The sequence below is a fragment of the Cottoperca gobio genome, chromosome 16, assembly GCF_900634415.1.
Source record: "Cottoperca gobio chromosome 16, fCotGob3.1, whole genome shotgun sequence".
Taxonomy (NCBI): Eukaryota; Metazoa; Chordata; class Actinopteri; order Perciformes; family Bovichtidae; genus Cottoperca; species Cottoperca gobio.
Window position 1 is genome coordinate 6736456 of NC_041370.1, and position 16853 is coordinate 6753308.

The following is a 16853-nucleotide window of genomic DNA, read 5'->3' on the forward strand; positions in this document are numbered from 1 at the left end:
TCCCAATGTGCATTTCGGTAAGGAACATCCAATAAAGAGTTTACTCACACTAACGGATTGTAAAAATAAAAATAGCAGATAATCTGCATTTTAAAATCAATTTACTTAAGACTTTCAAAAATAAATTCAAATTCAACAACTCTTGTCTTTTGGATGAATGAAGATGCCATTATAATAAATAAATACAATGAAATAGGAGAAATGCAGAATAAAAAGCCTAAATCATCACATAAATGTTCAGGTTCATTTGAAATGATGGTCGTAACAAACATATATGATCCTCAAAATATCTGAGAGAGTCTTGTGTTTATATGGCAATTAACATTTAATAAATCATTCAAATAAAACTTTTCTAATGGGAATACAGAATTTGGAAAAAAACACTTCTGAACCAGCAACATCCCCAGGCATGCATGAATAACAGCATCTGTAGACATCAGTCATTTGGATCAGAGTGTTTAATTCTCTTGAGTTAAAAGAAAGAAAATGTCTCCAGTAATAAGTCCCAGAGTAGCAATACATGTAAACATAGAAGATACATGAATGAAACAAAAAAATAAGCCGCAGGCTATAAAAATAGAAAATGAAAGCTGTTAAAAATATTATTTTGGTCCCATCTATTCCCCTCCACAAGTGCTAAGCTTGCACTGTAAACAAAATAATGACAGTTCCGCTGTACCGAAAAGGTGAAGAGACAAACACAATAAAAGACACTAGAAAAAGCTTCATAGGGAGGTTAATTCGGAATTTAAAGCAATATTGTACCTGCTAATGTCCTAAAGGACATAATAAATGTTACTCCGATCCACTAACAATCATACCGTTCAGAAAGGTTTGCATCAACAAACCCACTGCATGAAATCTAATCACTGCCTGACCATTAGACCCATTACATTCAACAATTAACTAAATACAGTAATCTGGGGATTTCTTTAAAATCAAGTATTAAACATCCAGCTATAAAAAGCTGGACTTGACATCTCTCCTAACTGAAAACAATCAGTCCGACTCTCTTAAGTCTGAAATGACTGATTCACTCTCGAGAGTCAGTCAAGTAGCAATTGTGGAAAAATTGCCAGGTCTGCAAATGCAAACCTCAAAAATGTAGAAAGATAAATATAAATAGGACTTAATGTACACCACGATAAATATGCTAGAGAGGCAAAAAGGTGGTGCAGAAAGTGCAAAAGTAATCTTCCGTCTCTGTGCAATTAGCAATTAGCTTGCATCTCGTCAGTACAGTAGTCGTCCTGGATCACAGTGTGTGTTTGATGGCGGTCAGAGGTTCACGTTTGTTCTGCAGGTTCTGCTGCAGCTCTCTGAACAGATGGTCCTGCTCCTCAGCATCCAACAGGATTTGCTACGTTGGAAGAAAAAAAATTGTATTTATTTATTATTTATTTTGGGAGCTGAACATGGATTGGGTTATGATTTGTACATAACATTTCAGTGTTACAATACCAATATTTTCTGAGTTTTGGGAGTTATTTACACTCACAGTTGATATGGCTCTGTGGTCTACAGTATATAAAACTCTGGTGTTGAACTAACAACAATGATGTGTTACTTAGCGACATGCACGCAGTGAATATTGCTACGACAAGCATCAGATTCCTGCACTGTACCTCTATGAGTTTGTCTCTCTTCTCCAGGCTGTCCCTCAGTTTCCTCTCCTCTCTCTCTCGGTCCTCTCTGCTGTTCTGCCAGGATCTATCGGCCTCCTTCTTCTGCTTCTCTGTCTCCCGCAGCTCCCGCAGAGTGTTTCTGAGTTGATCCGTCAGAGAGGACACCGTCTGACTGTGACTCTCCTGCTGATTCTGGTGAAAAAGGAATAATAAGAAAGGCTGAGTTACTTGTGTCTTTTGTCTTTCAGCGTTGGAAGTTCTTGTTTGAGTGGTTATGAGACCTGCCCCGTCCTGGTGGTTTGGAGGGTCCCTCTCCACTCACACCACCTTATGTTAGAAGTGATTTGATTTTCTGTAGCTCGATTATCAAAATGGTTGATGATTATTTGATTAACCAACTAATTGTTTCAGCTCTACTCTATACCATTCTTTAAGTTCTCGAATATCAAAGTGTAAATAATCTATAAAAAAGTGTTTTCAAGAAGTTGCAGGTGAAAAAGATTCTCAACTCACAATGAGAAGGCAGCTTTTTTTCCCCATCGGATTTCTCTTAAATGTATAAAACTTTCAAACGCTCTTCTCATGGTGATATCTCACCTGCACCATGTCCTGGTACTCCTGCAGGGCTGTGGTGAGTTTGGTGACCTCCTTGCACAAGGTGGCGCCATTTCCCTCACCAGTCCAACCCCTGACCAGTCACAGAGTCAGAGAGAGCCTGGAGGTAAAGGACATGTTGTGAGTAACAGCTTCCCTTATTCAATAACAAACATTTTTTAAATGGACACTTATGTAATTTTATATCCCTTTGAAAAGTAAGGGAGCCATACCACCACCCCAACCCCAGAGGCAGAAATTACACTCTTGTACACACCTGCACAGCTTTGTGACCGCTCTGCAGCTCCTGGATTAGAGCCTCCTTCTCCTGCAGGACAGACGCAAGGGCCCGGTCCCTCTGTCTCCACACCTCCCTCTCTTTCCCCACCTCCTTCAGCAGTCGCTCCTTCTCCCCCAGAGCCACTCGCAGGTCCTGGAACAGGGACACAATGCAGGTTTATTTAAATAAAACTACATGTAGAATTAACAGTGCATGGGACAAAGTACAAATAGACACAGTGCCTGATAGGGCTGTGTATTTAGTACACACCAAAATAACCCAGTATCAAGTAGTATTGAAACTTCTCCAGTCAAATTCAATGATTATCCCAGATCTAGAAAAAAAGACTATTTGTACAGTTTTACTCGCAGCCAATCCCACCAAGTGATTTTTTTTAAATAACACTGCACAAATAATACTTCATTGCACAGTTTTGTTCAGTTATTTAATAAATATTATAATTTTCTAAATGCATTTGTGTAAAAATCATTTGTATGGGGAGTCATGGTGGCAACTGAATGCTTCCATTGACATGATGGGTATACACCGCCTTAGTGCCTGAATGTTGAATGTATGCGTGTTTGAACTACAATGCATGCAATTCCATCCCTGGTTTCTGTGTGCGTGTGTGCGTGTGTGCGCGTACATTGATAATATCCTGGTTGCACTGCAGCACGGTGTTGAGCGTGTCGAGGTCTCTCTCTCTGTCTTTTCCAGCCTTCCTCAGTGCCTCGATCTCTTTCTCCATGCTCTTCTCCTTCCCAGTGATTTCGAACCTCAAAGTCTGCAGGGCAGCCTGCGGATCAGAAAACATGTCTGCGTTTAGGACGTCTTATTTAGAAGAACAATGTCTGTAGAGCTGAAACAATTAGTCGATTAATTGAGCGACAGAAAAGCCATCACTAACTCTTTTGATAAGTACATTTTCAAGCAAAACTACTTCCTGCTTTTCTAATTGCTGCTTTTCTCGCTTCATTATCATTGTCAACCGTTTTGGACTATTGGTCAGACAATTAATTTTTTTTAAAACCACACAGAATGCAATCTAATACTCATTTCACAATCATACCGGCCAAAATATAAAAAAGGTGTGACGGGAAACCAGTAACGACGATATGGCCAAGAATCTGTTGTCGTTTAAGTAATTCCCAGTACTATACAACAATCATTTCTAATGATATAAATAACAAAATAACACAACTTGGAAGAAGAAAATGCATGGAAAGAGATTTTTAATGTGCAATTGTTCAAGTCCATCTAAAAACAAGTCAGGTTCCTGTGTGAACACTAAAACTTGTCAATAACTGCATGAAACAATACAGAAACTATTAAGTTAGTTCAAAATACAGTGTGTAATTTAAGCCATAGTTTTTTTTTACATAAAGCCTGAGGAAATTGCAGACATGTTACTGCTAGACTGGTAAAACTTCCTGCAGGCCTGAGGTAAAACAGAACACGTAACATTTGCAAGACCTGCACTGCTAATACAAAAGCCTTCAGGAAGAGCAGCATTGAGTCTGATTCTATCAGTCAAAGTATGTCTGCTCATACTGATAACCGCTGTGCTTCATTGAGTGGGTAATATGTGTCATCATAAGCAGACCCAACATGAAGCATGTCAATAATCAGGATGGAAAAGGACAGAGTCAGCTCTAACCTTGTTGACCGATTGAGTTTCCTTCAGATTCTCAGTCAGCCTGTCGGCCAGCTCAGTCCCTGCTCCCTTCTCCACACACAGTCTTCTGATCAGACCCATACACTCCTGGAAAAGAGGAAACATCTGTCAGCTTAGTACACAAACACACTCATCTATCAGCACTGTTAGGGAGAAACCACTTACGTTTGAACAGACGGGCTAGCCATTTACCCCTGTTTCCAGTCTTTACGCTAAACTAAGCTAAGCTAACTAGCTGCAGGCTGAGGCTTCACATTTAACAAACACATATGAATGTGGCATTGATCTTCTCATCGACTTCATGTCACAGATAAACATATTTGAAAATGAAAAGTTATTAGTGTGGCACAACACAAAACCACAGGTAAAAGTGCACCAGGGAGTTTGTTATAGTCACTTATTGATCATCTTTAATAGGCTGTAATCCAGTCAAGCAAAGTCTTTGGCAGTCTTTCTGATATGTCCTGAATGCTTTAGCTATTTAGTTATCACTCATCCAGCGTGACTTACAAAGAGTGCAAAAAGTCCTGTTAATCAGTAGCTAAAAATAAAAGCAGCCAACATACGTCAGTGACGCTGATACAATGTCCAAACAGACAAAGTGAATTCAGTTTTGGCACTGTCACTTTAAGGGCGTTCGGTGACTTCAGAGACAAACAACATTCCTGTGAGCTTTGAGCTCGAGCTCCGGCAGCAGAGGAAGCTCCCACTGCTGTGTGCATGACTGAGTCCTGTCTCGCCTCATCCCTCACCCACCTGGATCAGACGCTCCCGGCTGTGCAGGGAGTGACCGAGGCTCTGCAGCAGGGAGCTGCCACCTTCCTCCTGGACCAACTGTAGGAAAGAAGAGAACAAATGACGATGGTTTCTTTTAAAAAGGCAAACTGCGTAAATGAATGAAAAGATTCTGGAGTAGGGCCAGGAAAATAAGGCCAGGGTTTAGGTGCTGCAACTAATAATTATTCAAAACGCCAGAAATCAGTGAATCACAGTGTCATCAAATGTTCTTGTGTTGTCCAACAAACAGCATAAAACACAAATATATTACATTTACTATAATGTAACTCCAAAAAAACCAAATTCTTCCATTTTAGAAACCATCAGATGTTTTGGTTTTATAAATTACTTAAAAGGCTAATTAGTTACAAAGATTGTAGCAGATATCTTTTGTAAATTAAGCAATTAATTGCAGCAACTTGAAAATATCTCTTTGGATATGTGATGATTTTTCACTACTGTTTAATTAACATTTCAAAGATTAAACCTGAAAAAATGTCCAAAGATGAAATGAAAATAAGCGTAACTAATTTCCCCCCAATATCTTTCTAGAAATGCTCAATGCATCTTTAACAGAGGTGGAAGTCACAAATCATTTTGCAGATTCGAATCACTTGTTCATTTACTTTTTCCCCCCCCCAAGAAAAGCAGTCCCATAACCGTTCAAATGCACGTAGTACGTTCAGTCTGTTAGCCCAAGCTGCCACATTCAGTTCAATACAAAACTAGGTTAAGAGCTCAGCACGTCACAACAACGTTAACAGGTTATGGTTGTTTGTTTTTGAATAAGCTTTAAATTAGATACCAACGTCCTGTGGATCGCAGCTGAGCTGACAAATCCATAAAGAGATTTGTTCATACATGAACTGAACACTTCATGTTTAAACCTGCTGCTACTTCTAACTATTTCACATTAACTATTGCTAATATTCAGAATGAGGAACGTTGTCGTGTGGACTCTACAAAGCAGCTGAGGTGCTTTTTAATGATATCCTCTATCCTCTATAGTGTGCCCTGGGCAAACTCCACCGGTTGGGGAGGATTCCAGAGAGAGGTTGTGTCTGTGTGCGTGTGTGTGTGTGTGTGTGTGTGTGTGTGTGTGTGTGTGTGTGTGTGTGTGTGTCTTTATCTGCACCTGTAAATGAGGAAACGCGGACGCACCCTTCAACAGACACAAACACCCAGTACACCCTCCATTCTTTTCATAACATTATATTTGTGCTCAGTCAACATTCCCATCGTGGTTTATGGAGCTGTTTAGACATGTGACTGAGGAGATGCTGTGATATAAACTTGTTTTTCTTGTGTAAAAGAAAAAAAGGTTAAGGAGGCAATTATCGCTTATGACAGCAGGTAAAAATAACTGTTTGTTACATCACAACTTCTGACATCTCCACTTATATTTAACCTGTCCAACATTTCTTTTTTATCATTCAGTATGAACATGATGCATCTCTTTTGGTAATCCATAAACAAAACAAAGTGTACAAATTACAATTAGCGGTGTGATGGCCACTATGACCAGGAGGTTTACAGCATGCACACCCTGTTTCAATCTGGGCACCGGACACTAACTTTGTCAGACAGACTTGAAAAAGTGTGTCCTAGTAAGCGTAAGTAAGTGAGCATAAGAGGTGCTGTAGGCGTGTTTTGTTACTTTTGGACGGAGCCAGGCGAGCTGTTTGCGGTCTTTATGCTAAGCTATGCGAGTGTGTGAGTGAACAAACTGAATACTTACAGGGGCCCAGTCTTCTGATCCATTGGACTCTGTTTGTTTGCTCCTCCCATGTTTCAGCTCGGCCTCCAGGGTCCTGATGTGGGACAAAGCTTGGTCCAGCTGGCCTCGCAGGTGTCTGACAGCGTAGTGAACCTTGCCAGTAGTGCTCTGAAATGACAAATTATTTCATAGTAAACGTAAGGTTGAGATATAACTTCATAAAAACACAAGTGAAATGTGTAGTTTCTAATCTTGTTGGATTGACCTCAGTTGCTCCCGGATTACTCTACTGCAGCACACTGTGTAAATATTTACTGCACACACAGCATCTGGTTAGAGTTCTTCACTATGCATACAGTCAGTGTAGGACATTTAAAAAATATATATTTCGGGAGGCAACCTTTGCCCCCCTCTGTCCTAACAAATGGGGCAATCTTAAAAAATTGTAACCGGTGCATAATTATATTATCGACGATCCAGCACTGCATCTTAGATTAGTAGACTGAAAAAATATGTTCTAGATTTGGGGCTTAAAAATGTACTTAATTTAAAAAAATGTACTCAATTTCCTTCATTTGTGACACAGCACAGCACAGCACAGCACAGCACAGCACAGTACAGTACAGCACAATACAGTACATTTTGAGTCAGGAATGAAAACACTCACTTCTCGATGAAGAGGCATGAACTCTTCCCTCAGCTCTGATAGGACATCCCCGTCCTCTTCATCCACTTCCTGCCCTCCGTTCTCTACATTCCCAAAGTGCAGTACCCTGTTCACGGAGGGTGACGCCGTCTCCCCAACTTCTCCCGAGTACTTCCTGCCCAGAACTGGGATCTTACTGCCAGATGGTGAACAAACCGGCTTCCCTTCAATACTTCTCAGCTCCTTCAGCACAAGGTTGGCCGACTGAACACCCAGCGAGTCAAACGGGTCGTTGCCATCAAGAGAGTCCAGAGACTGGATGGACGCAGTGCGGGAAGACGTTTGTAAGGAGAGAGTGGACACGGCCAGTGAAGACTGGCTGGAGCTGAAGGATGGCATCCTCTGCCAGTGGAGGGGCATGCTCTGAGATTTGTCCCGCGACAACGGCAACGGGGAGAAGGGTTGGAAAGGCAAACGGCGAGGAATTCCCACAAACAGACTCATAATCTGAGTCAGGACACCCGTAAAGAATCACAGCCTTCACATCCTTTGCCCTTTCTGCATCTTTTACCCGTTCTTGTAAAATACGGGCACGTGTCCCACTTCTCGGACCAGCACTCGTACTCTGAGAGTGCCATATTCTCTTTGAGCATCTCCCTGTAGCCCTCCTTCTCCGCATCTCCATCCTCCTCGCTGGTGCTGCCCCTGCTCTGGAAGTCCCGCGGGTGTCTCTGGTAATAGCTTTGGCGCACCCCCTGTCTGATCTTGTCCCTCTCCTGCATCAGCTTCTGAAGCCTCTCGGAGGAAAGGACCCTCACCCTGGCTATCACCGAGTCGAACTTAAATACCCGCTCGAGGACGCACATGCATTTCCCGCACACAAACTCCCCCTGCCCGCTGCCTCGTGGGACAGAATGCCCCAGTATGTGAGTCAACACCGAGAGCAGATCCATCCCTTTGGACGGGGAGCTCAGGCATAACTGCGACTTGGAGAGAGACGCTGAGGAACACAGAGATGACGTGCTGCCTGTGAAGAGTAAAAGCAAGTTAACTTCATATTCAGAAGCATTTTTACTACTTCTGAAAGATTGATTCAAGACATTTTAATATCAATTAAAGCCTTATTTTTAGATGAGTGAATTCAATGCATTTTAAAATAATAATAATTAAGATTAAGGATTCGCAGGAAACCCTGAAAGACTTTTCTTTACTTCCTTATGCTCCAGACTCACCCCAGGGGCTGCTCTGTGAGGACCGGGACAGACTTCCTCCCCTCAGAGAACTTGTCGGGGTCCGAGGCGGACCAGTCTTCTTGTTTAGGCCCCCAAACAGCCACCGCCTTTGGTTTCCCTTGAGAGCTCCGCCACACATTCGGCACAAGTCATGTTTACCTCTGGAGGACATCGCGGAGAGAGGGATGTCCGATGGATGTTGGAATTTATCTGTGAATTAAAGCAGAATAAACAGGAATGCTGTTTAAAGAAGTGAACCTGAGAGTGATCCTGTGAGCACCTCACAGAGACACTATGGGCTTTAAACTATACAGTGTTTCTATATAATAAGATAATTATGTGAAATATTGTATATTTTCTACTTCCTTAGGCCTCTAGAATTATTCAAATTAAACAACCTGAGTGACTTCATTTAAAATAGAAATGCTAAATTACTAAAAAAAATAATGTTTGGTGGAACAGAAACAGATATTTTAAGAAGTCACACTGGGTTTGGCATGGGAACTATTTCCTCATTCTATTCACCGATTAACCGATAAAACATTATTGGTAGATTATAATAATAATTGTCGGTTGCAGTTTGCAGAAGGGAATTATTACTAGAAAAGTGAGCCTGCAGATCGATCTTGTGAGCCTTTTGTTGGGTTGAGAACCACTCCATTGTAACATTCATTATAGGAGAGAAGTTAGGGAAAGTATTTTCTTAAATTAAGTCAACAGCTGGCAGTGATTAGTGTTAAACACTTACATTTTTCAACTCTCTTCACATTAAAACCGGTAAAAAAAAAAAAAGAAGATTGATTGAGCCATCTAATCTACCCAGTTTGACATCAAGTGTCTCCCTGGCGCTTTGACTTGTGATTTAGTTGCATCTCTTCCCTGAATGGATGTGTTGGCTGGTGTAGTGCAGCTCACAGCTGCTGGGTGTTTACTGTAGCTTCCCACAGGGCGGGACACGTCGACCTTCAGCCACGCTGACAGTCAATTCAGTCAGTCGATGAATGAAACTCTCTTCAACATTCAGTCTCTCCGTGAACCTTTTCCCCTTCTCACAAGTTAAATATGGGATATCCTTCAAACATTTTAACCCACAAATATATACCGTCTGATTTTAAACCATTTCAGACAACACAAACACTAATTTGTGGCATGAATATAACTTGATAATATGTTTGTGCAAACGGAAACCGTGAACTAAACACATAAACGTGATACATTGCCTGTATCCACGACCTTTGACTGTTTCAAGACAATTAAGGACATTTTTTCCCTTTTCTTTTTTTCCAGGAACCACAAACAGCATGCGACATGTTTCCAAAGGGAAACGCTTCATCATCCAGTGGGAAACAGTTCAACTATCATGTAACTCTTTCTATTTTAAGCGACTGAAGTGCAATGTGAAAGTCACGTCAGCGTGTGAAAGCGGAGCAGTGAGTGTTTCATGAATATAATAAGCATTCACCGCGGTTTAGTTCAAACTTCACTTCACAAACACACAATTAGCTTGCACATAAACGTATTTGTGGAAGTCTTACGTTGCGTTTGAGCCCTCGCACCGGGCTTCACGCGCTGATAAAATGTTTGAAAAGTCTGACACGCGAGGAAGAAATCTTCATTGTCGTGTCATAAAGATAAACGACGCCAAGTCACACATAATTAAGTGTAAAGTTAAGTTTCTTACATACAAATCTCCACCGGGAGCTGAGCTGGAGCCGCGTTGCACCACACCGGAGCAGCAGCGGAAGAGAGGTGGGTGTCACCTTGCTGCCGTCATGGCTCATACCTGTTTGGAGCAGCGCGAGCGCAGGGAGGAGGTCCGCCAACACTGACACAGTAGGGGAGGCCGGGATCATGTTGTCCCTCCTCACTGCACAGTACAATATTTATTTTTTATTGATTACACAGTATGTGTATCACTGTGGACACATCACACACATCACATCCAGGGGGTTTCTTTCTTCAGAATTATCACTTGTTATTTTATAATTATGAATTATAAATCTTACTTAAGTGAAAGTACAAAAATGTTACCATCAAGATATACTTCCAAAAGTACTCATTGCATATCATTTAAGAATAATGTTTATTATTATATTACTGAATTCAAATTATAACCTAGATGCATTTATGTGTACGCATCATTTTAATGTTCCAGTTTACAACTTTTAAAATGGAATTTCTGATTAGATAAATTCCCTTTGTTTCTATTATCTCACAATCCATTACTCAACTCCTATGACTCAGTTCATTATGGAAATCAATTAGTTCAATTGATTTATTAGCACCCTACGCTGCGCTAATCTAATCATGTGTAAAGGACAAACGAGTCAACATGTAGCCCATACTCTACAGTCAGAGGCTAAGTGAGCCTTATATAGCCTACACACTGCATAAACATCTTTACCTTTCAATAAACAGGCTAACTATAGAACAATCTGAAATTGTTCAAAGATATATATTACAGGGACAAAGAATTATTACAAAATAAACATAGCTATGCTCATTTTTATTGAACATTTTGTGGTACTGTTGGAATCATTTTATTTAAAAGGTGCTTCTAATTTTGTGTTATTGTACTTAAATGGAGCATCTCTACAATAGACTGTAGTCCAATACGACAATAACAACACAAACCTTGGTGTCAAAAATAAGTTAAATCAGCACCTCTGACAATATCATCAACAGTTAAAAATGTCATGTCTCTAATGTTAGCGCCACATAAAGCAATCAAAAACTTCTGATGATGCCTTTAGGAACAACTTTACTGAAAATCAGACTTTAAGTTATATGGTGTGACCAAAATGTACAAAAAGTTACAAAAAAAGAAAACAAACAAACGTAGCAATAATCATTTAGAGATTGGTGTTCCTGCAAAATACTTTAATACAGATATAAAGTACAACATTTCAGATATTCTTAAAGGATCGATTAACACCAAGTTACATGAGAGATGCTTTGTGAATTCACCCTTTACAAGACTCCACAGTACCATAACCGTCCACCAGGGGGCAGTGAACGGTGGCTCATTGTGTAGCTTCAGACTATTACCTGAAGTTTTAAGGACCATTTGAGATGTTTCTATAAAGGAAATTTCAAAGCACTCAGAATGCAGGACTGTGTAGTTGTTCAGAAGAAAATAAAAACAAGCAGATTACAACATTTAAAAACTGTTTCTAATATAAAGTCTCAACACAAAATGGAGCATTGAAACCTTTAAGTAATAATTTCTCATTAGACAAATGTACGCTGGAATTTTCCATTTAATGAATCTTTCCTAGAAGCAAAAGGCTTCACAATTTGGCATATTTATTGGGGGAAATTAATATGTTAATGGAGGGAAATATAACTGCACTCCCAATATTTAAACATTGGTTATTTGAACTCATTTGAATCTTTCATAAGGAAATAATCCATTATGGAAACAATATTAAGATGTTTAAACCTTGTCAGTCCCCACCTTCATAAAGGAAAATAGCAGAAAAAATAATTCCTATATAATACAAAATAAGATTTTGGTTTATATGGTTACTGTCTTGCATAAAAATCATACAAATGAAATATAGTTTAGATCATATACTATATTTCAGTTTAATAATACCTTGCAGTAACACTCTCACACTGAAGGGGAGTTTGTTTTCAGTTGAGCCACTTCTCTATGCAGCTCCTGAACACTGTGTAGTTTGAGTGCCATTGAACGTGCTTCACTCCAGAGTGAACGCACATCAACAAGTCGCCACGAGCGTCCAGCATCTTCAGCCCAAACGTATCGTTCATGTAAAACTTTCAAAGGGAGAGAAGAAGAAGAGCGGGACGGGTTATTACAAAATCAGAGGAGAGAGATGCAGATTGTCTTCCAGTCGATATAGAAGTAATACAATGGAGTATACATGCATTCATTTGCAACTTACCTCCTGTTTCCTCATTTCTACAATGGTTTCGTTGCTGTCATAGAATCCAAAGTGGCTGTGTAGAAAAGAGGAAACAATCAGTTCAGGGAAAGTGTTCTCTGAAGTAGAGTCTACTGCGACCACAAACCTTTCTTTCTTTCTTTCTATCTTAATCCTAAATATTTAAGTCAATTAAGTCATTTAATGTATGTTATTAAAAGTCAGTATAATCCTAAAAGAAATGCTCCCGACCACCTTCTTGTTTTCTCAAAACGCTTATCCTATGAACACTACATTTAGGAATATTATATAGTTTTTTCCATGTTTGTTATTGAACAAGGCAAGTCAATTCAGAACAAATAATATACCTAAAGAGAAGTTGTGTAGAAGGGAGAAAGCCAGAAATAAGGCGATATTATTTAAATATTTTCCACTTAGTAGCACTACTCGTGATATTATTGTTGTAAGAGAAAATAAATATGAGGAACATATGATAAGAAGGCTGTTATATCCACCACTAATTAATTAGGAGTATTTATCACAGACTCATTAAATGAAGGAGAATCAACAGTGAAAATATGAAATGTAAAACGCTGCTGAAACCTGGACTGCCACGGTGTGATGACGCCATCATCTGGTCCTCCAATCAGCACAAGCTTCTTGATGCGCAGGAAGTTTTCCCTCCATGCTGAGGAAGTAAAATGGTGAAATGCATGACTCTACATTTGTACTGTACATCCACAAGTATACAACTCATGATGACAACACAGTACCTGTCATGTGAACGTGAGGTCTGTCACCGTTAAGTATCGACAGAAAGCTGTTGCTCCGCAGGTAGCGGGACCTTTGGTGAGGGTCTGTGGAGAAAAGATAAATATATATGTGTTGTTGAAGTATCTTTTGAGGAGGGAATGCGATACCATTCACGTTCTCCTCAGTTTAAGGTACAATTGTTCTGCTTTGCAAATCATCATTCTCACCGTTCCAGTAGTCGCAGATAGACACTTTCTGTCCCACTCTGTTGTAGCAAATACGAAACACTTCCTTCTTTATGCAGTCAGGAAATACCCACCTCAAGTACTCTGTGTCTGTGGAGTAAACAAGGACAGGTGTTTTCAAGGTCTGACTGGGCCTTCCCTCAGACAAGACTTAGAAAAAGGGACACCCTCCCCCCTGCTTAGTTCATTTGTTCAGTCACTCAACAATTGATACAAGATAGCCGGATGTTGTTGTTCAACGTAACTTCCGACTACATGAAATAAAACATTTTTTTTAAAAGGTCTGTCCTAAGGCATTTCTATGTATTAGTTTCTGACTAAAATGTCATGAATCATCATGAAGGACAAAGGTTATACAGACAGGATTAAAACGTGAAATAAAGCTCTCTGACCTCCATACTGCCCGGCCTGTGGCGATGACAGAGAAAGGAAGGTGTGCACTTTGTGGTCTGGAGCCATGGAGAGAAGTGCTCGACAAATTAGACCACCTGAGAGAGAAAAGGAGAAGACACAACATCAAGCAAATTCTGACCTACCTGTACATAGTATAAGATCTGATGCAGTGATCCGTATACGTATGTAATCTCTCTGCAGAGATGCATCCTGTACATACCACATTTTAATGCAATCCAATAGTTTGCAACAGTTGTTGAGACATTTTACCGAAAACATTTGAGGAAAAGTCATTTGATCACTTCAGTTGGTCGTCATCTGAATAGATTTTGTGCCAATATGTTTGAGATATCTGTCTATTAAATTGAATAACATCGATCTAATAGTTGTTGAGATATTTTAATGGTGGTGGACTGACTGAACTGACCTACCTTGCCACCTATAGAGGCATACCGCTAGCATGGCTGGTAAAAAGATCATCACTGTTGGGTGATAATCTCCTGAATGTCAAAAGTTGAAAGAAGCTGTCTGCTGTGAAAAAGCCCCTTGGAGGAGATGGTATTTGAATGACATAAAGTTACATAAAGATACATGAGTACACAGCTGTATGTCCAACCTCAGTTTTGGGAGCCACTCAGGTAAAAACAAAAAGGGCACATATCACATGACGCTAAAAATATGGAAGTGAAAGTTGGTATATAGACATTGTTCCTCAAGTTTAGTGTGTGTGTGTGTGTGTGTGTGTGTGTGTGTGTGTGTGTGTGTGTGTGTGTGTGTGTGTGTGTGTGTGTGTGTGTGTGTATGTGTGTGTGTGTGTGTGTGTGTGTGTGTGTGTGTGTGTGTGTGCGCGCGCGTGTGCCTTTATCTGCACCTGTAAATGAGGAAACGCGGACGCACCCTTCAACAGACACAAACACCCAGTACACCCTTGTGAGTGGTGTTTCTATTATTTTGTACACCTTATTTATATAAATGAGGGTGGGCCCTGACCTAACTATTGAGAGCAATTGGGCGTCAGTGTCACGCTCAAGGACACTTTGGATCGAACCCCAATCCTGCAATTAGTGGACGGTCAACTTTACCTGCTGATTTACATTTGTCTCATGCATTTATACTTCAAATAAATTACAGTTTGAAACACATTGCATATTTTAGGGTGACATTGGTATAGAGACTACAGATTAAAAGGAGCGGGCTGCAGAGATCTAACTCCACACGCCCAGTTTTCTTTCCCTCAAACTTGCAGACCCTCTTCAGCCCCAACTGACCGGCTGACTCAAGTGATATCACTTGTGGCAATCAATCAGACTTTGCACAGCTCCATCTGGAGTCATAAAAGGCTTTACATCTCAGTAGCCACATTAAAGCTGTAACAAAATCATCATTCTGACATCCTAAAAACATAGCTCAATTTAAAAACATTCACGCTTATATTTTCTAATAATGCGCTCCATACTGGCCTACCCAACAAAACCATTGGACAGCTGCTACTCATTTAAAATGCTGCCGCTAGAATACAGACAAACACCAAGAAGAGAGAACACAAATCTCCAATTCTAAGATCCCTGCAGTGGCTTCCAGGTAAATATAAATTGATGTCAAGGCCCTACTTATTGTCTATGAGTCACTCAATGGTAGGTTATTTGACCTCTGACGCTGAGGCTTCACTCTTCATTTGCATTCACTTTTAATTTGTAGGTTCACTCTGCCGTTGCATCACAAAATGGCCAAAGATAAATGCTTAAAGAGTTTTTATTACAAGGCTAAAGAATGGCAGTGGTGTGTGCATACAGTGTGAGTCTGTGTGACCTTGTGAGAAGCAGAGAAGATGGACCCCATCAGGAGCCTTTTGCACGATGGCGTCGAAGGCTTTCCTGAAGCCTTGGACCTGATGCCACAAAGGCTTCAGGCTGCACAGGTCGTCATACAAGTCAATTATCGTCACCTCGGTGCCAGGATGCACCTGGGAATAAAATAAAATAAAATAAAGGAAATAACAAAAACACAAATCACTGATTAAATTAACTGACTGCAAACTACCAGCCTGATTACTGATAATGTTATCAGCTAACTCTATCAGATGTGGGCTCATACCAGTAGTTTCTAGGAAAATAGAACCGATCTTGAAGAAGAGAAAATAACAAGGAACAGATACACTTACCGAAACTGATCGCTGATTTTCACTTCACCTTTAAATCTGACTACCTTCAGAATAATATGCAATGTCACCTAAATCCAAAATAGTTAATGAATACTTTGGTGGGAGGTTTGACCGCTCACACGGTTCGAGTGGTCAATATTAAGCCTCACTGCTGAGTGTGATATGAAAAGAATATGATATAAATATGACAATCAGGTTAATAAAGAGTTCCTTTAAATAACATGCATAAACAGATGGACCAAATTTACATTGTTCTTTTCCAAATTATATTTTAATCAGTAAGCAACTCAAGTACTTCATCACAATGGTGAGGTACTTGTACTTTACTTGAGTTTGAAAACTCTAGGATCTTCTTCCACTCCCGAAATGTAACACTTTTCACATATTAACGCGTTTTGAGATATAGATTTTGAGATATCCTACCTTGGTTATGAAAAGAGACAGCGTTTTGAACTGTTTTGGACCATCAAGAAGTCCGTGCACGATGATGACAGGCTTGTACCCGTTAATGCAAACTGCTGTCAGCAGCAGCAGCAGCAGCAGCGGTGATTCTCCGATAATCTGCGGAGTCTTCATCTCTCTGCCGGGTCTCAGGAGAACAGAGGGGTCGAGAGACAGGATTGCAGGGAGACTTTTGCCCCGAGGTGATGATGACTTTAAAAGTCCTGATTAGTAATGATCTATCTCTTTCACCTTTTGTTTGTAGATTTATAGATAGCACGAGCGCACTTATTCATCACTCATCATGTCATAGTGTGAGGTGGTGTTTCAGATCACATCTGTTTTGAGATTCTCGGTAGGCTCCTGATGACTCTGCCAGCTATGACACCGACATACATCCTTATTATAGCGTTGGTAACATTAGTAT

The 16853-nt window shown here is 40.2% G+C and overlaps 2 protein-coding genes across 4 annotated transcripts; both read right to left on the minus strand.

Moving 5' to 3' along the window:
* Positions 1–289: 289 nt before the first annotated feature.
* On the minus strand, positions 290–10390 carry LOC115021354 (uncharacterized). 3 transcript variants are annotated; one of them, XM_029451756.1, is made up of 11 exons: positions 10232–10390; positions 8547–8756; positions 7336–8341; positions 6690–6836; positions 4931–5008; positions 4157–4261; positions 3146–3295; positions 2497–2652; positions 2223–2340; positions 1626–1817; positions 290–1360 (listed from the first exon to the last, which is right to left on the minus strand). In XM_029451756.1, the coding sequence occupies exons 3-9, from the start codon at positions 7816–7818 to the stop codon at positions 2299–2301; spliced, it is 1161 nt and encodes a 386-aa protein (XP_029307616.1). In that variant the 5' UTR covers positions 7819–8341; positions 8547–8756; positions 10232–10390; the 3' UTR covers positions 290–1360; positions 1626–1817; positions 2223–2298. The 3 variants fall into 3 exon arrangements, with proteins under 3 accessions (XP_029307616.1, XP_029307615.1, XP_029307617.1); XM_029451755.1 differs by having other exon boundaries at positions 10228–10390; XM_029451757.1 differs by lacking the exon at positions 10232–10390 and adding an exon at positions 10082–10176.
* A 1019-nt stretch (positions 10391–11409) lies between these two features.
* On the minus strand, positions 11410–16802 carry LOC115021168 (lysosomal thioesterase PPT2-like). Its single transcript, XM_029451368.1, has 8 exons — positions 16409–16802; positions 15634–15787; positions 13824–13919; positions 13414–13521; positions 13207–13290; positions 13037–13121; positions 12455–12509; positions 11410–12326 (listed from the first exon to the last, which is right to left on the minus strand). Exons 1-8 carry the CDS (start codon positions 16559–16561, stop codon positions 12183–12185), a joined length of 879 nt encoding a protein of 292 aa, XP_029307228.1. The 5' UTR covers positions 16562–16802; the 3' UTR covers positions 11410–12182.
* Positions 16803–16853: the final 51 nt, after the last annotated feature.

Excerpts from the sequence above, each read along its gene's own strand:
- LOC115021354 (XM_029451756.1), bottom strand. The coding sequence starts at position 7,818 with ATGAGTCTGTTTGTGGGAATTCCTCGCCGTTTGCCTTTCCAACCCTTC. Across the intron at positions 5,009-6,689 it reads GATCAGAAGACTGGGCCCCT|TTGGTCCAGGAGGAAGGTGG; the intron begins GTAAGTATTCAG and ends TCTTTCCTACAG. Across the intron at positions 4,262-4,930 it reads GCCGGGAGCGTCTGATCCAG|GAGTGTATGGGTCTGATCAG; the intron begins GTGGGTGAGGGA and ends CCTCTTTTCCAG.
- LOC115021168 (XM_029451368.1), bottom strand. The coding sequence starts at position 16,561 with ATGAAGACTCCGCAGATTATCGGAGAATCACCGCTGCTGCTGCTGCTG. Across the intron at positions 13,522-13,823 it reads ACAGGCCGGGCAGTATGGAG|ACACAGAGTACTTGAGGTGG; the intron begins GTCAGAGAGCTT and ends TTTACTCCACAG. Across the intron at positions 13,291-13,413 it reads TATCTGCGACTACTGGAACG|ACCCTCACCAAAGGTCCCGC; the intron begins GTGAGAATGATG and ends TTTTCTCCACAG.